General features: G+C 35.0%; 1 protein-coding gene across 1 annotated transcript; it reads right to left on the reverse strand.

The window, feature by feature from the left end:
- Positions 1 to 3,994: 3,994 nt before the first annotated feature.
- Positions 3,995 to 10,733, reverse strand: LOC104613365 (histone chaperone ASF1B-like). The gene is made up of 3 exons (XM_088902823.1): positions 10,288 to 10,733; positions 4,783 to 4,898; positions 3,995 to 4,688 (listed from the first exon to the last, which is right to left on the reverse strand). Exons 1-3 carry the CDS (start codon positions 10,394 to 10,396, stop codon positions 4,338 to 4,340), a joined length of 576 nt encoding a protein of 191 aa, XP_088758949.1. The 5' UTR covers positions 10,397 to 10,733; the 3' UTR covers positions 3,995 to 4,337.
- Positions 10,734 to 17,622: the final 6,889 nt, after the last annotated feature.

Raw genomic sequence — 17,622 nt, forward strand, 5'->3', positions numbered from 1 at the left:
TTCTTTTGTTTTTGGTGCAGTTTTTTTTTTTTCCTGGTTCAAACGCCAAAGAAATGTATGCTGTCCACCTTAATTGCCGTCCAAACCGTTTGATGTCAATACAGAAATGCGAGTCTGAATGGATGGTTCAGTTTGGATGAGTAAAAATACAAATATGGACAGTGCATTATAAGGTTTAGAAATACAATATACAAGGTTTTGCACTTACATTCTTCTCAAACTGAGCCGAATCAGTTTGGAAGGAGCACAATTATAAATATATAGAGTGAAACATTGTATTTTGTATATATTTGTACTGTACATATTTGTATTTGTACTTGAAGAAGCAACATAACTTACAGTAACACCATGGACCTGTTCATTTTTTGGATTTTGAGAGGGAGAAATTGGTCAATGGGATTTTGTTCTCATTGACCAAGATATCCATGGTTTTTTTTTTCAGATTTATGGAAGATTCACGGAAAAATTATTTTTCTTGGTACCCATCTCCTAAGTGAGTAAGCAATTTTTTCATCTGGGAGAAAGTTGCCAATATTTGGATAGGACAAAATTGCTCCTTTCAATAATGGATTTTTATGGTTAAAACGGTTATTGTCTTATCTACTTGGAAAATAAAAGACCATAGGTAAGTATAAGTATTTCTCAGATAAGTGAATTTTTTTTATCGCTTCATGGGGTTACACAACAGGGGTAGCCCATCCCCTTTCCTTAATCACATATTTTTCTCTTTTTCTTCTGACACCAATATGAAGAATTACATGATGTAGTGACACCAGAATGCTGTTCTGTTACAGAATCAGATGAATTTGGTGGTAAGTTGCTTATATTTTTGGCTCAGATTAATCAGTAATGGACCAAACGCGCACGCAAATTTTAATGTTATTAGGATAATCAGGATAATTGGGTCTGATTGTACTGAAAACTATATTTATGTATCTAAATAATAATTAAAACTTGATAAACTAATCTTAATAAAAATGAAAGTAAAATTTTAAACTAGTTTATATTTTAATAAATCAAATATTTTTAACTAATATTATTTTATATATTATTTATTAAATTTACCATTTTAAATATAAAGTATGATAAAAATATAGGAAAATTAAGAAAACCTTATATGATAAATTAATCAGTTTGGTCTGAATAGGTTTGAGACAAGCAGGAATTGAAACTGATCCAATTATTAATTGAGATAAAATCATAGAACCAGATCAACATAATCAGTTCAGTTTGGGCAGTCGGGCAGAACAAATCCATTGGCAATCCTAAAAGAAGTATTCCTGTGCCAACCAAATATTAATTCAAGTTGGATTAATCCAATCCAAACTTGTATCGCACTTGTGATTATATATACTTGTATACTATGTACGCTGCAAGAGTGTTTATGTGAGGGGAGGAAAGAGGATGGTGATAAAAGGTAGCCCATTGTGAAATAATATAATGTTTGTAAGATTTTTATATATAATATGTTGTTTGAAGGGCTAGGGGTAGACAAAAAAGGATATTGGTAGTAGGGTTCATTTAGCCAATCGCATATAATTGCGATCAGATGTGTTTGATTGTAATATGATAGTATGTTTTGCTTATATGCTTAAAATGCATATTATATCTATTAATAAATCAATTCGGTTAAGGGTGACCCAAATTGGATCCATAGACTGAACATGGATCCACCCGTATCTGATTTATGGTCTATTAGTTAGTAATGTTGGTTTGAATGTCGTATTTTACTTTAGAGTCATATATTCAAGTTTCATTCAAAGTGATTTTCAATTTATTGTGTTCATGACATACAATATATCAGTCTTTTTTTAGTTCATTCTATTGGCAATATATAATATGTTGATCATTTAAGCTTAATTTATTAATGCTAATTTCCATCTAAATTCAATATAAATCCGATAAATAAGGTGTGATTCAAATCCTAATGTTAACGAATAAAATCTGGATCTGAGTATATCCAATCCAATGACCCAATTCAACCCATTGCCCAAATACCACAAATTGATGTCCAATTACCCACAAGGCCTTACCTACTCAGTTAACAGTGTAAGTACTCAAGCATGGACTCTGAGAAGAATTAGAGTAAGTTATTTTAATCATTCTTTCCATGAAAATATTTTTTTTGGGGAAAAAAAAAGCATTTGGTTGTAGTAACCTTTTCTCATTCTGCCCATTTACATCCAATTTTTTTCCATTCTAAAATTTTATTATTGAAAAGAATGAACAAAAATGAAAATTGAATAAAAAATGACCTTAATATTTCACTAAATTACATCATTAAAATTATGATTGCTAACATGATTTTAAAAACCGGACCGGCCCGGATGGTCAGACCAGTTGGCCTAGGAACCCGTCACGGCTCCGGGTCCAGTTTTGGACTTCAAAACCATCTGGGTGGGGTTTGGAATGGATGATCGGATCATTTGACCCAGGAACTAGAGGTCAAAGCGATTTCATTTCCGGGCCAGTTTATAAAACCATGATTGCTAACTCTACTAATCCACTGCACCATCCGGAATTCGGTAATGATCAGAGAAGTTCTGGTGGCTCTTCTATAGTATGCCAAGTTGCACCTCCGAAATTTGGTAACAGAATCAGAGCACCAGAATATTGGGCCGTTTTTTGAACAGAAGCAATTTGTTCCTGTTCCTCTAGGGCCGATCTGGGTCCAAAGCCTAAAGTGGGTCCAGTTCTTCTTTTCCCCAGTCCTCTCTATTTTGCAAATCTCTATCCAATAAACTAATCCATGCCAATAACAATCCACCTTCGATTCATAATTTCTTATTTATGAAGTCCAGTTCTTTAAGGGGTTCGCATGTTGATGTGGCATGGATGTAAGTTTAGAATATCTATGCAAATCCACTTTGATTCATATTAAGTCGATCTGTAATCTAACACTAGCTTTAGTTTCTATTTGTCGTGACACAAGTCCCTTTCTCATGAATTATGAATTCTCACGTCTATTCGACATGGATTAGGCGTTAATGAAACATTTTACAGTAATCTTTCATAGTAAAAAATTCAACTTTTGACAAATCCAATAACCATTTGGCACGTGGCATTTCAAACATTGGTAATCAACTGTTGGTCGTCCAGTATGCATTATTGCATTTATCATTTGTTTTTGTTATTTGGATTGCAACATTTAAATCCGCACCACCACGGTTAAGCGAATATCTTCCAAACTAATCTGTTTCAGAACTCAATTTCAACATTTCTCTTTGAATAATATAAAACCTACATTCCAGACCTTCAGTCGAGGCATCACCAAGTTGGCATCAAGGTTTTAAAAATTGAATTGGACAACGAACCGGTCAGAGGTCCAGTTATCAGATAGAACGGTCATATCATTTAAATATGCATATAATTATGTATATTATATATTTATTTACATTATTTAAAATTTATTATAAAAATAAAAAAACCAAAAAATGACAAACTGAACCAATAAATAACCAAACCAGTCAACCGGTTAACCAATTGGCTTTGATTTGGTTTCAATTACCAGTTTTCCAAAGTTCTCCAAAAACTGATAGTACCGGTTCAGTTCCAAAAAAATGCCCCACGGTTCGATTAACCGAACCGTGAGCACCCCTAGTATAAATGAAGGCAAGAGTGCAAGACCTTCATTCTCATTGCCTAACCAATGTGAAGACTTGGAAAAGCACTTATATTAGTGCTAAGCCCAGCCCATGATCACCCCTAGTTGGCATTCAAAACTCCAAATCTCAAGCTTTCTTTATTTAAACTTAGAAAAATATTATATCAATAAATCTAGTAGCAAACTGAGATTCGGTTTTCAAAGAAACTATGATTGTATGAAATTAGAGATTTAGAATTTAGGAAATCAAGAGATGGAAATTTAAAAAAAAAATGCATGTTAAAATGGCACTTTCATAAACCAATCACAGCTTATCATTTGGAAATACTATTGTTGCTAACACTCCTCAGTCCCCTCTTTTGGAAAATGTCAAGACAACATATATGAACATGCGTAAGGGGACAAGGGATCCATGTTGGTAAACTTCTACCAGGAGATTAAATAGTAAACTGTTTTATCAATGAATTACATTCAAAGAGAACCCATCGAAACACAAAAGTTTCACAAGATTGTCATCTGCATGAACAGTCGTAGCTAAATAAGGATTACCAGAAATAGCTTGAATCCAGTGAACCAAAATTCTGGGTAATTAACATGGTTGCCTTCTGAATATGATTCAGAATCCCAGCAAGCTGATTTTCACCTGCAATGATCATCACAATTGCCACCTTCCAAGAAAAAATTGAAGGCCTGAGATTGGCAAATGGCAAATTTGATTGGAAAACTAAGATTCTCACTTGTCAGATGAATGTTCTGGTGAAGGTGGTGGTTGTTCTCCATTCACATTTGTTTCAGAAGGATGATCAGGTGAATGAGCTGCCTGTCCTCCATTTTCATTAGTCTCTGGATGGAAATTGATGGGGAATTTTGTCACTCTGGGCTTGTCAGCCAAAATATTTCTCTGCACCCTATCTATCAGAACCTTCGGTGGAGGTTCCTCTCTTAGCTGCTCATCATCATAATCATTGTTAACATAGTAGCCCACTCTGACAAACTCTTGTCCTAGATAAGAGCATGTCAACAGAAGCACTGTTACTCCAATAATATCTTCCTCACGGATCTTTGATGGATCTGGAGGGTCCGCCTGGAAAAGAACCCATATTTGTTTCAATACATATGCAAAAGAAAAATATAAACTCAAATTTACGGATTTCTTTCAAGGAGTTATTGGAGATTGCCTGGAAAACAAAACGGTAGTTGCCAACATTGACAGGTCCAACAAGAACACTCTCTAAAAGTTGGTCATAAGTCTCATCCTCAGCAGATCCTACGTAAACAAGTTTCCATTCCAAGTCTGCACACAGATAAAACAGACAATAAATTGTTATATATAGCCGTGATATTAAACAGCATAATGCTAATAAGACCAACCAGAAAGCTGACTTAGAATTGGGTAATTATTATAGAGCAAACAGAATGCAATAGACAAATTTCCCAGAATATACAATTTTATTACAACTTAAAACTAAGTCATTAGCAAAAGAACAATTCATTAAAATTTAAAAACCATATGCTCCATAAAGAGTTTTCCCCAATGTTTGATTATGTACACTTTAAGATTAAATATATTTCAAAATTGTGGTCCTTAATAAAGTAGTAAACCCCATCTCTTAGGTTGCTGGCTTTGTGGTATCAAATTGCACATGGCATTAGAGGATTTCTAAAATGCAAACTAAAATTGCATACCAAAGCAAGTTCTTGGCCAATTAAAATTACACTAGAAAACCTCAATTACCAGCCATAAGTGTGACAGGTAATGGATCAGAACATCAACCAAAGGATGGCCCTAACACTTGAATTTGGACCCCTTTTGCAGGTAATGACTTTTTATGACCAAATTTAGTCATAAAAAGCCATTAATCTCCCTGGTTTGATAAGGGCAGCACAGTGCACAAGGCTCCTGCCAATGCAGGGTCTGGAGAGGAACAGATCTCCCTGATTTGATCAAACAATATAATAAATCCAGTCTCCAACTTTAAGTTGCAACATTTTCAAAATCAATAAAATCCCAAATAATATTGCAATTTTGCAACATAACATCCCTGTTATAAAATTGAGAAAGCAGAAGGGATTATGGTTTATACTATATATATGACTCAATCTTATCCAGTTAATGGTCCTTGGTGCCCATAAGTTCCTTTCTAGTTTCTACCAAAATCAAACAGAATTGCCTTGTATTAAATTATTTCCAATTATCACAAGGGCAGAAAACCCTAAAGCATATAAATACATGTCCAACTCTTAATCCTTGAGCAGTGACTTAATTCTACAAATTCATATAAGATATTGCATAGAGTACCTATAACATAATATATTATGAGCATAGTTTTCAAGGCGCCAAGGTGAAGCTAGGCAATAGGGGGCACCTTGTCACCCAGTCACCTTGGCAATTATATTTTTTTACATGAACCCTAGGTAATACCCTAGGTTTCATGACAACAAGCAACCAGCAACCATCTTCCATTGCAAATTATCTATAAACTTCATAAAAAAAGTATTGCACCTCTAAAAGTTAAATTCTTTTCTTGGGTGGCCACAAGGGAGAAGTGCCTTACAAAAGAAAGTGCTGCTAAGGGCTTTATTGTACCAGACTTGCTGTACCCGCTATGTGGCTTTGACACCAAATCCTCATATCACCTTTTCATTCACTGCAGGTTTTCAGCAATAGTATGGAATCACTTTATAAACTCAGTCCAATTAAACCGGTGCTTTCCACTTCCAAGGGCAGTGAAAGAACTCTTACAAGGATGCAGGTTTCTCAGGCATGTCCAAAAAATGGAAGATTTTTAGGCAGCTATGCAAATGCAGTATGGCTATTTGGATTCAAAGAAGTAGCAGGGTTTTAAAGCAGAAAGAAAAATCAGAGGCAGGGGTGATTAATTTTGTAGCAAAAGGAACTAAAGGGCTGGATGACTATATCTGATGTATTTTAAAATGATTTTTTTCTGCTACTTTTTTGAGAATGATATTTTGGGGGCTCTTAAATGTAATTATATCTGCACAGCATCTCATTGTACAGGATCATTGACCTTTTGATTTGATGCTAATACAATATACTTAACCTTTTCTCACAAAAAAAAATCATAAAAAAGTATAAGATTCATATTAAAACATAGAAAAGCAACATATCTATGAGAAGAAAAAGAACTAAGCAGTTTGACTATTTCAAGTCATATCCTTTTTAGTAAAAAAAAGTTCCTGATACCAAGGGCAAGAACTAAGCAGGACATCTTATGCCTCATGATCTTACCAGCATATCTAAATACCTTAGACAAAAAATAGCATCAGGCTATTAGTTATGTCATGATCGTTCAATGAAAGTTTTGCCCATAAATTTACTAGTTTTAATGTAAATTGTATTAATATCAAAAGATGTGTACAGCTACCAGAGTTGCTTCGTTTCAACATTTTTGCCCTTCAAGCAACTATTACATTAAATATCATTTTATTAATCATTTCTTCTCCTTAAAAATTGGTTTTGTAATTTTGTCTTCAAAGTGAGATATTAGATGCTATTATCTATATGCATTCGCAATTTATCAGCTTTTCAAATACGGGAAACTCCACCCTTTTTTTTGATAAGTTGGGAAACTCCATCCTTTTGCTTTATCTTTTATGGCAGATAACTATGACTCGGTGTAGAAATATTTTTTAATCTATAACTACAATCAAGGAAGATCTTATCAATGCTTTAGATGGGAGGAAATAAAAACTTCTGCTAAACATTAATAACAGGAATAGAATGAGATACAACCAGAATTTAACTGACAAAATGTAAAACCAAATGAGTTTTGTTGCAAAGAGCATTTATACAAATAGTCATTTGTAAAATGTCTCCGTATGGTGGATTATGGGTGCAAATGAAAGATCTTAGAGACAATGAGACAGTGAATGAGATAATGAAACTGATTACCAAAGCCTTAACCTCTCTAACAAGAAATTTAATGCACCATTTAAAGAATGAGATCGAAAGTAATAATCAAATTACATTTTATGCCATCACGTCAGAGAGGGATCAAATTCAAAAACAAGAGTATTTTAGTCAAGAAAAATGTTTTTCATGGTTGTATGCTTCAAAGGAAAAGACCAAATCAGTGCTTGTCCCCTAACTGGTGTGTCCTGTGTAAATTGAATGGTGAGACTGTTTTCAACCTTCTTATATCTTGCCCTTTTGTCAGTTTTATTTGGAATTGGTTTACTTCCCTTTTTGGGTGCAGGTGGTCCTCTCCTGACAGGGTGGAAGGCTTATTGAATCCTAATGGTATCAGTGGTAAGACAAGGAGGGGAAGGATTCTTTGGAGGTATACTAGAGCAGCAATACTTTGGACCGTCTGGGAGGAAAGAAACAATAGGATATTTGAAAGTAAAAAAAAAAATGCAAGGAAGCTTTAGTTGAAACAATAACATCGAGGGTGGCTCATTGGGTAAAAAGTTTGAAGCTGTTTTCAGCCTTTAAGGTTGAAGATTTCTTCAGGGTTTGGAAACTTATTGCTGCTTCATCATCTATGAGACGACAGTTTGTTGAGACTTGGTCCCCTCCAATAGACGATTGGAAGAAGCTAAACTTTGATGGGAGTTGTGTGGGTAACCCAGGCCCTTCAGTATTGGGGGGCCATTAGAAACGAAAATGGTTCCATCATTGCCCTGTACTCCGGTCCTGTGGAGGTAGGTGATGTGACAAGGGCAGAGTTTCTAGCTGCAGTATATGGGGTTGAGAAGGCTAAAGAGTTGGGGATCAATAGATTGATCATCGAGGGAGATTCAAAAACTATAATAAAATGGTTGCAGAAAGGGGAAGGGGTGACATGGCAGTTGAAGAATGATTTCAGAAGATTTAAATGGATGTAGGAACATGTCAATTCAGGTGGGATGGGTAAGGAGATCTGCCAACAGTTTGGCAGATAGCTTAGCAAAGCAAGGGGTTCAAAGAACATATATGTTTTGGGCACATTTGTAATTCTGTACTGGGTCATGTAACTTATTGTTGTATCCTAAAGTATTTTAATCAATAAAAGTTTCAAAGTTATTGATAAAAAAAATAATGTATATACAAATAAAAATGAAACTATATTACTAACCATTGCTTCTAAACACTTCCAATAACCTTTATGACATTTTAGAAGTAGAGATAAGTGCTTTGATATATTATGCATCCATTTGAATGAGTTACAAAACCCTAAGGAAGACCTTGCTATGTTTGGTCATTACCATCTTCATGTTAGATTGAATAATCAGAGAAAGCTACATTCTGTTCCTCATCAAAATAATAATGTATCATTTATAGTTAATGGGGTAAAAAAGTATAGCGAGCACTGTGTATGATACTGAAAGTTATTCTCAAATGATCTCTTTGATAGGGAAAAGGGTAAAATATATATTAACTACGATGTATGCATGGCATAGATGTTGTTCGAAAATGATTGTTATATATCAAATTTTACATTTTCACTCCCAGCACAAGATATTAGTTTACATTTTCCTTGCAGTCTCATGCCAAGCCCTTCATTCATGGCATGAAGGCAGTTCCATTGCCTATCCAAATAAAACAAAACATGGATGAGGGATATTGAGACTTCTCATTGATTCAACTAGAACAACTTACTACTTTTGAACGGTTTTCTTCTATTAATCAACACCTTATATCTATACAACTACCTGAAATATGAAGGAGCTTGTGGAATTTTTTGACTAAAATACCCCTATTTTTTAATTTAATCCCTTTCTAATTATAAGGGCAAAAAATGTATTTCGAGCTACTACTTGTCACTTCATTCAATTCCTTCTTATTAAGTCTTATATTTAACTATTCCCTCACATTAAATCCTAAATTTAAGGTTTTTACATCATCAAAAATTCTATTAATCAGATCTATATCCAATACTTAAACAATATAAGACCTTTTTTAAACTGACTTAAAAATGAAACTGTTCTTATGTCCAAGTGGCTGGTAAGCAATTCATCCAAGATGATCAAATGAGCAAAACTATGATATCATAATTAGATAATGAAAATTAAAAAAGGATGATAAAAACACAAAAAAAAATTATGAAAAATACCTAAATTTTGTAGAAACATTCGGGTACATTTAATATTTCATACACATCTAAATATAAACAATAATCATTTTTAATACATGTAAACGTAAAAAAAAAATGCTGCAGAAAAATTTGACACATATTATTAATATTATGATCATCTAAAATTGCCTAGCATAAAGCATTTGCACATCACTAGTGCTTAAAATGGAAATATGCCCCTGATATATGCCGGGTATTCCATTTTCACTTAGTTTCTGTTAGCTATGTGACTTGTGAATACTAATATTACATCAAAAGAAAAATAAATTCAAATGAAAATGTGAGGTGAAGCATAATCTTCATAGTTTATCGATGCAACGGACTTGTTTCGAACAGAATCCACTGCAATTAAATTAAACCCTCGATGACAATATTATATCCCCCATCTGGATGGGCATTTCCATCATTTCCCTGAGCACCCTTTCCGGTTCAACACGATAGACCTATGCCAGTTGACCCTAACAATCAGAATATGACCATCTTAAGAACTCTAGATTACCCTCCACGAACCCAGAAACAATATGCTTATATACCACATCAAAAAGCCGAGAGGTCGAGACAAGCTCAAATTAACAATAAATGAATAACAAATATATAAAACTCTACCATCTTTGAGAGGGATCAGGCACTCGTAAGTGATCTCGAACTGAAAAGGGTTGAGAAACGGCGCCGGATTGTCCAAGACCGTAACGTTTGTGATGTTCACAGCACTCATTGTCTTGAATTGGAAGTAAACTCAGGAACTGATTCCGTCGATAGATTAATCAAAACCCTAGATTCTAGAACATTCATTTAACCTAGGAGCCCTAGCCAATTTATTTTAGGAAAAAAAAAACGAAGAATGAGAAAATAAAAAAGGCAAGAACCGAGGGGAAGAAGATGAAGTAGAAATATGAGATGCAACCGGAGAAATGTAGATTTGCAGCCTAGTTAAAATTTCCAAACAATGCTTTGCTTTATATATACATGAGCTGAGGTTCACCGGCAGTAGACGGTTGACGAAGGAGTGAAGGGTCGCCCTCACTCCAATTTGGCGGGAGATTTTAAACATTTGTTACAAGGAGGCGGGGATTGCAAATATAAGCGCAGCGATGAACTATAGCGATTGAGATGGGGAGTTCAATTGAATAAATGAAGCTGTGCAGACGGAAAAAATAGCACATGAACACGGATTCCAATCCAATGGTATATTGAATCGTTGCACATAGATATTTCATGCGACCAGATCCATAAGATATCTTTTAAAAATAGGGTTACTATGATACGGGAAAAACTTGGAGGAGAAATCAGTCTGTGCCAAAACCGTAAAATCACAGCCTTTGATGCATTGCTGTGGTTATATTATACAGCTTCTTATCCAATTCAGGGTTGGGGTGCAACTTAGATGGGGCTGGGTTGACATTTTTGTAAAATTTTAAGGGGCTTAGCCACAAATGTCGGGAACCAATGCAGTGTAAAATCTTCAAATCAGATTATCTAAATTGCATCCAGAGCCACTTAATACAGTATGGTCAGTTATTTACGGTTTTATCCCAGCGTTACTCCATTCGGAGTAGCTGATTTTATTTTTGTGTTTTTTTAGCAAATTGCTTAAGGCTGCAATAGAATGTGATGTAAATCAAGAACCTGTAAAATTTCTATCATTTCGGTTTTATAAGCGTTTGGAATGAGAGTGTAATTATGATTAACATAAAATTCTACTACGGTTCAGATTTGTTGACATTTGGATAGAGTGGAATCAATGTAAAACTCTCGTCAAGTGTAAAATTTTATATTGATAATTGATATAAATACTACATTGATTTTATTGATGTAAAATTTTACACTTTTTATCACGGTTTTCAAAATATAATAGTCACCTATTTATATGATTTGGTGTATAACATCATTAGTGTATGACGGTTTACACCAAATCCAAATGAAGCCTAAATATCTTTAAAGTTTATGAAATAAGCTATTATATCCTTATTTTTTACATATTATCTTAAAATATCCCTAAGTTTTCTAACAATTGTTATATTCCTTAAATCATAACGGAAATGATGAAATATCAATTTTACTCTTCTCACCAACTATGCATAATAAAGAAGATAGAAATGTCGGTCAGCGATTCCAATGCTCAATAGAAATAGTAATGCATGGACTCATGTTGGTGTTAAACTAAACAAGTGTCAATTTGGGCTTCGGACGACTAACACATTGTAGTTGGTTTAAACAATTTCAAAGTCCAACTGTGGGACTCTCTATCGAATAAACAGGTTAGTGATTGTTATGAAATTTTGGATTTATGGATGTGTATATACACAATGAGTGAGCATGTAATAGCTGTGTGACACATGTCTTAGCTAATGCATTTTTCATCCAAACTTTTTAAAAATTATCCATTATTTTATTACTTTTATCAAAATAATAAAAAAGGAAAAACGTAAATGAATCCCAACTCCTAATACGTTTAGGTTTTCCTTTTTCATTGTTTTTATTTTTTATTATTTTGACAAATATAATAAAATAATAAATAATTTCTGTCTAACAGAACAAAAACGTTTGGATGAAGGGTGCATTAGGTGGGACATGTGTCACACAACTATTACGTGCTCACTCATTATGCTTACCTAATGTGCCTACTACATCCAAACACTAGGTGGATATGTTTTCACAGCCGAGAACTTTGATAGGCGGGCATTGATCTGGGTGGATTCCCTCAATTGAAACAACCATATTCTAACTATAGAGGACACCATCAAGAGGTCTATGGCCTGAAGTGGGCAGCAATTAGCAAGCGGAGGAAAAGATAACCTTCTCCACATATGGGACCGTTCAATCGCCTCGCTCACCGACCCTTCAAGACCAACTTCTTAGCTTTGATTTCGATCTATATATAGGTCCAGAACTCCGATCTCTTGTTAGTCATGGAAGGAAAGCTTCGGCTTACAGACTGCTCTAATGGCGGGGTTCTTGTCACTCATCAAACGCCTTTACTTTACTGCTTACAACTGGGTTGCTTGTTTTGACTAACAAGCTTAATTCTTATGAGTCCTCCAACTTTTTCACTTTTTCAGAAGCTGGATATTTTTGTTCAAATGTGTTTTGTTCTTGTTAACTGTTGAAGTGCTATCTGATTGGTCCATTTGTTTCAATTTGTATGGTTTTAGGTGTCAAGTTCTGTAATTTGCTTTGAAGACTTTGAGGGGTACGGCTATAAACATGTTTGTGATGCTGTTGAAAGACCACTTCAGCTCGCTCAAACGGATACCATTTTGGAGGTATTGTAAATTTTCTTCTAAACTTCTTGACATGAAAGTGTTTGTTTAATTGTCTTTGTGATTAATCTTTTATTTTTTGTTTCTTTTAATTTTGGCACAGATTATTCATGGGCTCCTAGGTGAGAAGCATAGAGCATTTGCAGCCGCTATGGTTTTGAGATGTCTCGGGCTCGTGAAGAGCCCAACTTACACTTGTTAGAGGACCATTCTCGTAGTTCATATGTAGACCCATAAGAGCATCCCACAAAAACACCATGTTACCAAGGCAATGGCTAGAACGTTGTTGTTACTCCAATCAAATAGATTCAAGTAATAATCGTCTACAAGTTTTGGGAGCATCTCGTGTCCTCTCCGAAGACTATAACCCATCAAACAAAACCATAAACTCTAGAATATTGAATACGCCATGGAAAGCAGAACCATCATCAAGAAAGAAAGAAAACCCACTCGAGGAATGTGCCTTCACTCGGCTGTGTGGGCTTCGCTTGGTGAACGGAAGTGCCATATTCTAGGAAGTTTGCGGGGGGCTTGTTCTTGAAAGCGAGAATCCGAGTTCTGTTCATGTTCAGTCTTAGCAAGCTACTTCTTGTAAGGCTCTTTTGATGGAGAGATCGTTGTCTGGTTCTCTTTCTCTACTCTCCCTTCCATTAACTTGGTGGTTCCGTTTCGGCTTTTATGTGACATCATTCCTTACAACATAAACCTAACTTCGATTGTTCCTCCGATACATAAGCTATTTCTTTTCTTGTATTATCTTCACTTAGACAATTTGAGTAAACTCTAAAGAGATGAGAATCCATTTCAGATTTCACATTTCACATTCACAATGCAATCCGAGTGTGTTTTCATTTGTTTGGGATCTATGTACGTCTACCTTATATAACTCAACTTATCAACTGATCACCATCTTTCAATTCTTTTGTTTATAAATACTAGTAGAATGGCCCGTGCGATGCACGGGGTACTTAAAATTAATGGTAACATTCGATTACTTTCATATCTTGGACACATATGAGAGTTTACATTCAATTCAAGCCTTAAAACAATTATGCAATACCAAAAAAAAATAGACTTTTCTCACAAAATGCTAAGATCTGATCTTCATAACGTCCATATAACCATGGTCGCACATACATTGGATTAAATGCAACAAATCAGAGATAAAACTACATTCGATAGTGTTACATACAATGGTGAGTTATCCCAACAAAACACAAACTTCATGCAGAATTGGAGAATCGATGAAGATGTTCCTCTTAACCAATCTCCTTTTTTTTTCAAATTATCTGAAATTTATAAAAACAATTACTACTAATGGTTAGAAGAGATGTCAATTAAGTATCTTGTGTTAATTTACCGAAGCCACCGTTAAATGAGAGAAGTCATTATCTAACAATAAAGAATATTATAAGATTGAAAACCGTGGAGAGTTAATTGTGTGTGCTACCAAGGAATATCCGTGACCATGATGTTGATAATATACAAGCATCCATTCCAATGCTCTTCTTTAGGTCCATGCTTTTCTGTTTATTGAAGGAACCCACCCTTCAATCCTACACCTTTCCTTAATAACCTTTAGTTGCACAACATTTAAAGACACAGTGGCACACCTAATACGTTCCTCATAAATTCTTGATTAGGAAAGAACATACATTGACAATAAATGAAAGATAAAATCAATACATTATAAAATGATTAACCCAACATCATTACCTTATAAATATACTTAAATTGAAAACAAAACAAAAAACAACAAGAAATTAGGAAAAAAAAGATGCATACTATATTCTTATACTTTTGGTCATGTGTCTTGTTCTCATAGTTTCATCGCAAGGGGAGTACTATCTTGCATTTTGCTTTTATGCTTTCAATATATTTAAATTCTCATAGCTTCGTGGTAGGGGGAGTACTATCTTGTATTTTGATCTTTTACTTTCAATATATTTAAATTTGGTTAATTTATCAATAAGAAAATTAAACTAAAGATATAATGAAATAAACAAAATTCCACATATTGAGTTTCACAATTTGATGCTTGGACATTCCGAAGTTGCATCTTTCCTTGACTAATAATTGAACTATATAACTTTATTTATCAAATTAACGAAAAATAACATACTTTAAAAAGAAAGTTGGTAGAATTAAAATTTTCATGTCCAAATGCTTCTTCAAAATTGACAATGCAAGAGCAAACAGGCCCAAGATTTAGTCATACCAAACCTAGAAAACGAGTACATCCACGAAACCATTTGTTACTTGATCTCTATCAAGCACCACTAACAAAATCTTTGTGTCAAACTCAAACTTTGGTTTAAGCCCATGTTAAGGGAAGGTACCAAGTTTACCATGATTGTTGAGCCTTACCTTCATAGCTGTCAGAGGATCAACAACATATAGCCCCCAATTGTTAATGTCTTCTTTGTGGATAACTTTTTGGTGATCTTTACTATTCTAGCATTCTTCTTAAGCATATCTTAGTGGTGGGCATATGGGGCTCTATAAGTATATTTCCTTTGTTATCTTTAAGAGAAGATATATATTATATATATATATATATATATATATATATATATATAGATAGATAGATAGATAGATAGATAGATAGATAGGACTCAATTTATTGAAAAAATTACAACTTCATTTATAGTTAACATATACAAAAGAAGTGAAAATTTACTTAAAAAAATGACTATAGTTCATTTTTCTTAGGGTAAATTACAAAGACCCCCCTTATACTATGGGGTCAGTGACAAAGTCCCCCCTGTACATTTTTTGTGACAAAGACCCTCTTGAACTTTGGCCGTTAGACAAAAACCCCCTCCGTTAGCCTTATATTCGTTAACTTTGAAAAAAATTATCATTTGAACGTGTAAAATTTTGTAAATGCCCAAACTACCCTTTTTATAATGTTCATTGTCTTCTTGATTGAACCTCAAAACTAACCTCAAGCACTCTCACACCATCCCAAACCCGACCATCGCCAGCTAGAAGTAGCAAGAACTATGCCACAAGCTCAACGACTCAAACTGTCGATCCTTCCATTCACGTAGAAATTTCTAAAGTACTCTATCTATCTCTATCTAGATCTTCGTTTGTTTGTTTGCTTGGTAGACTGAGAGTCTTGAGAATTTTGGGTGGAAGTAATTTAGGTTATTTTGTAGGGAATGGGTGCAAAAGAGGCCATAAAAGCTCGTATCGCTCAAGATGAACAACAAGAACAAGAAGGGAAAGGAAGGAAACAACTCGTTTTCCTCTGCCACACCATTGTATGCGTCATCTCTGAAGTTGGAGAGTAGAGAGGCGAACTAGTCCATGGACCCTTCGACACAACAGAAGCGGCGCCACTACCACAAAGGCCAACGGGGTTGCATCAGCCATAGCCATCGGAGTTGAAAACATCAACTGTGCGAGTTTGGACGGCTCCCCTTTGCCGGTGGCAATGGATGAAATTGAGCAAAGAGAAACACAACGAGATGACAAAGCGTATTTCAAGGATCGCAAGCCATCCCCTTTGTTGGAGGTTGAGTACGTTGATACTAGGAAGCCTATCACATGGGCCACAGGCAACAGCGTTACCGCCAAAGAATATGGTTGCGGTGGAGATGTAATTGGGTTGAAGTCGGAGTAACTGGATACGACCGAAGACCTGTGCCATTCCAGGCCTCTCAGTTCACTCCCAGATACTTGTTCCTGTGGAATTTTTTGTTAGAATCATTTTTCAACTTTTCCAATTTCCACCCATAAATATTTTGTCAAAGAGAGTGGGAAACGACATAGGGGTGACGTTGAAAAAGAAATCCAGTGGCTTCCTCCACCAACTTCAGCACATGGGCGACGGCTTAATGGCCATCATGGTTGACTTGCACTCCCTCCCTATGCCCATTATAGCAGCGATATCGGGGCACACCGCTGCTGTTGGGTTCATGCTCACGCCTAGCCACAACTACGTCTTGATGAGGAAGGACAGTGGATCCTCTACATGAGCAGGCTCGACATTGAGCTTACACTTAGCGGTGGAGACTCTAGAGGTTGCACTGCGCATGGGTGAGAAGTTGGCCTTGGCCTCTAGGAAGTGGGATGGAGGGGTGTATGCCGAGATACATAAGTTGTTGTTTCCAAAACTTTGAAGGTTAAATAGGTTTTAAGAGAAAAAGGACAAGAAAAGGAAAATAGAAAGGCAAACTAAGGCCAATAAAATCTAGTATTCAAAGTAAAAACTGAATTCGATCCTATAGGGGTATGATAATAGAAAGGCAAACTAAGGAACAATTTTGAAATACGTCACCAACAAAAAACAAAGGTAAATATTACATTGTGGGCAATCAATCTAACACAAAAATAGAGAAAAGAACATTCTGGGCTAAATTCAATTCATATTTCAAAGCTAAATATAGAAAGAAAAACCATTCTACTTTATTGTATTATTTATTTCTATGTCTTCACTATAAAATCTCTATGTTTAATATCAAAAATAGCATTCCACTTCAAATTCCTCCTTTCCCATGTGCACACCCTCTGGTTGCATTCTTTGACTTCTGCAAGCAATAGAAAACTGCATTATAAAAGAGGGGAACATATTTTTTAAGCAAGCACCCAATTTAGCTAAGCCATCTACAATAGGACTAAGTTCCCTCAGGATCCAAAATATGTTTGCATTTAATTGTCTAGGGAAATCCCT

Source organism: Nelumbo nucifera, chromosome 4, assembly GCF_055504915.1.
Source record: "Nelumbo nucifera cultivar China Antique chromosome 4, China Antique-T2T, whole genome shotgun sequence".
Classification (NCBI taxonomy): domain Eukaryota; kingdom Viridiplantae; phylum Streptophyta; class Magnoliopsida; order Proteales; family Nelumbonaceae; genus Nelumbo; species Nelumbo nucifera.

Bases quoted from the DNA above. Each gene is read 5' to 3' on its own strand.
- LOC104613365 (XM_088902823.1), bottom strand. From the start codon at position 10,396: ATGAGTGCTGTGAACATCACAAACGTTACGGTCTTGGACAATCCGGCG. The intron at 4,899-10,287 runs GTAGAGTTTTAT...ATCTGTGTGCAG, and splicing joins CCTGATCCCTCTCAAAGATG to ACTTGGAATGGAAACTTGTT. The intron at 4,689-4,782 runs GCAATCTCCAAT...GTTCTTTTCCAG, and splicing joins ACTACCGTTTTGTTTTCCAG to GCGGACCCTCCAGATCCATC.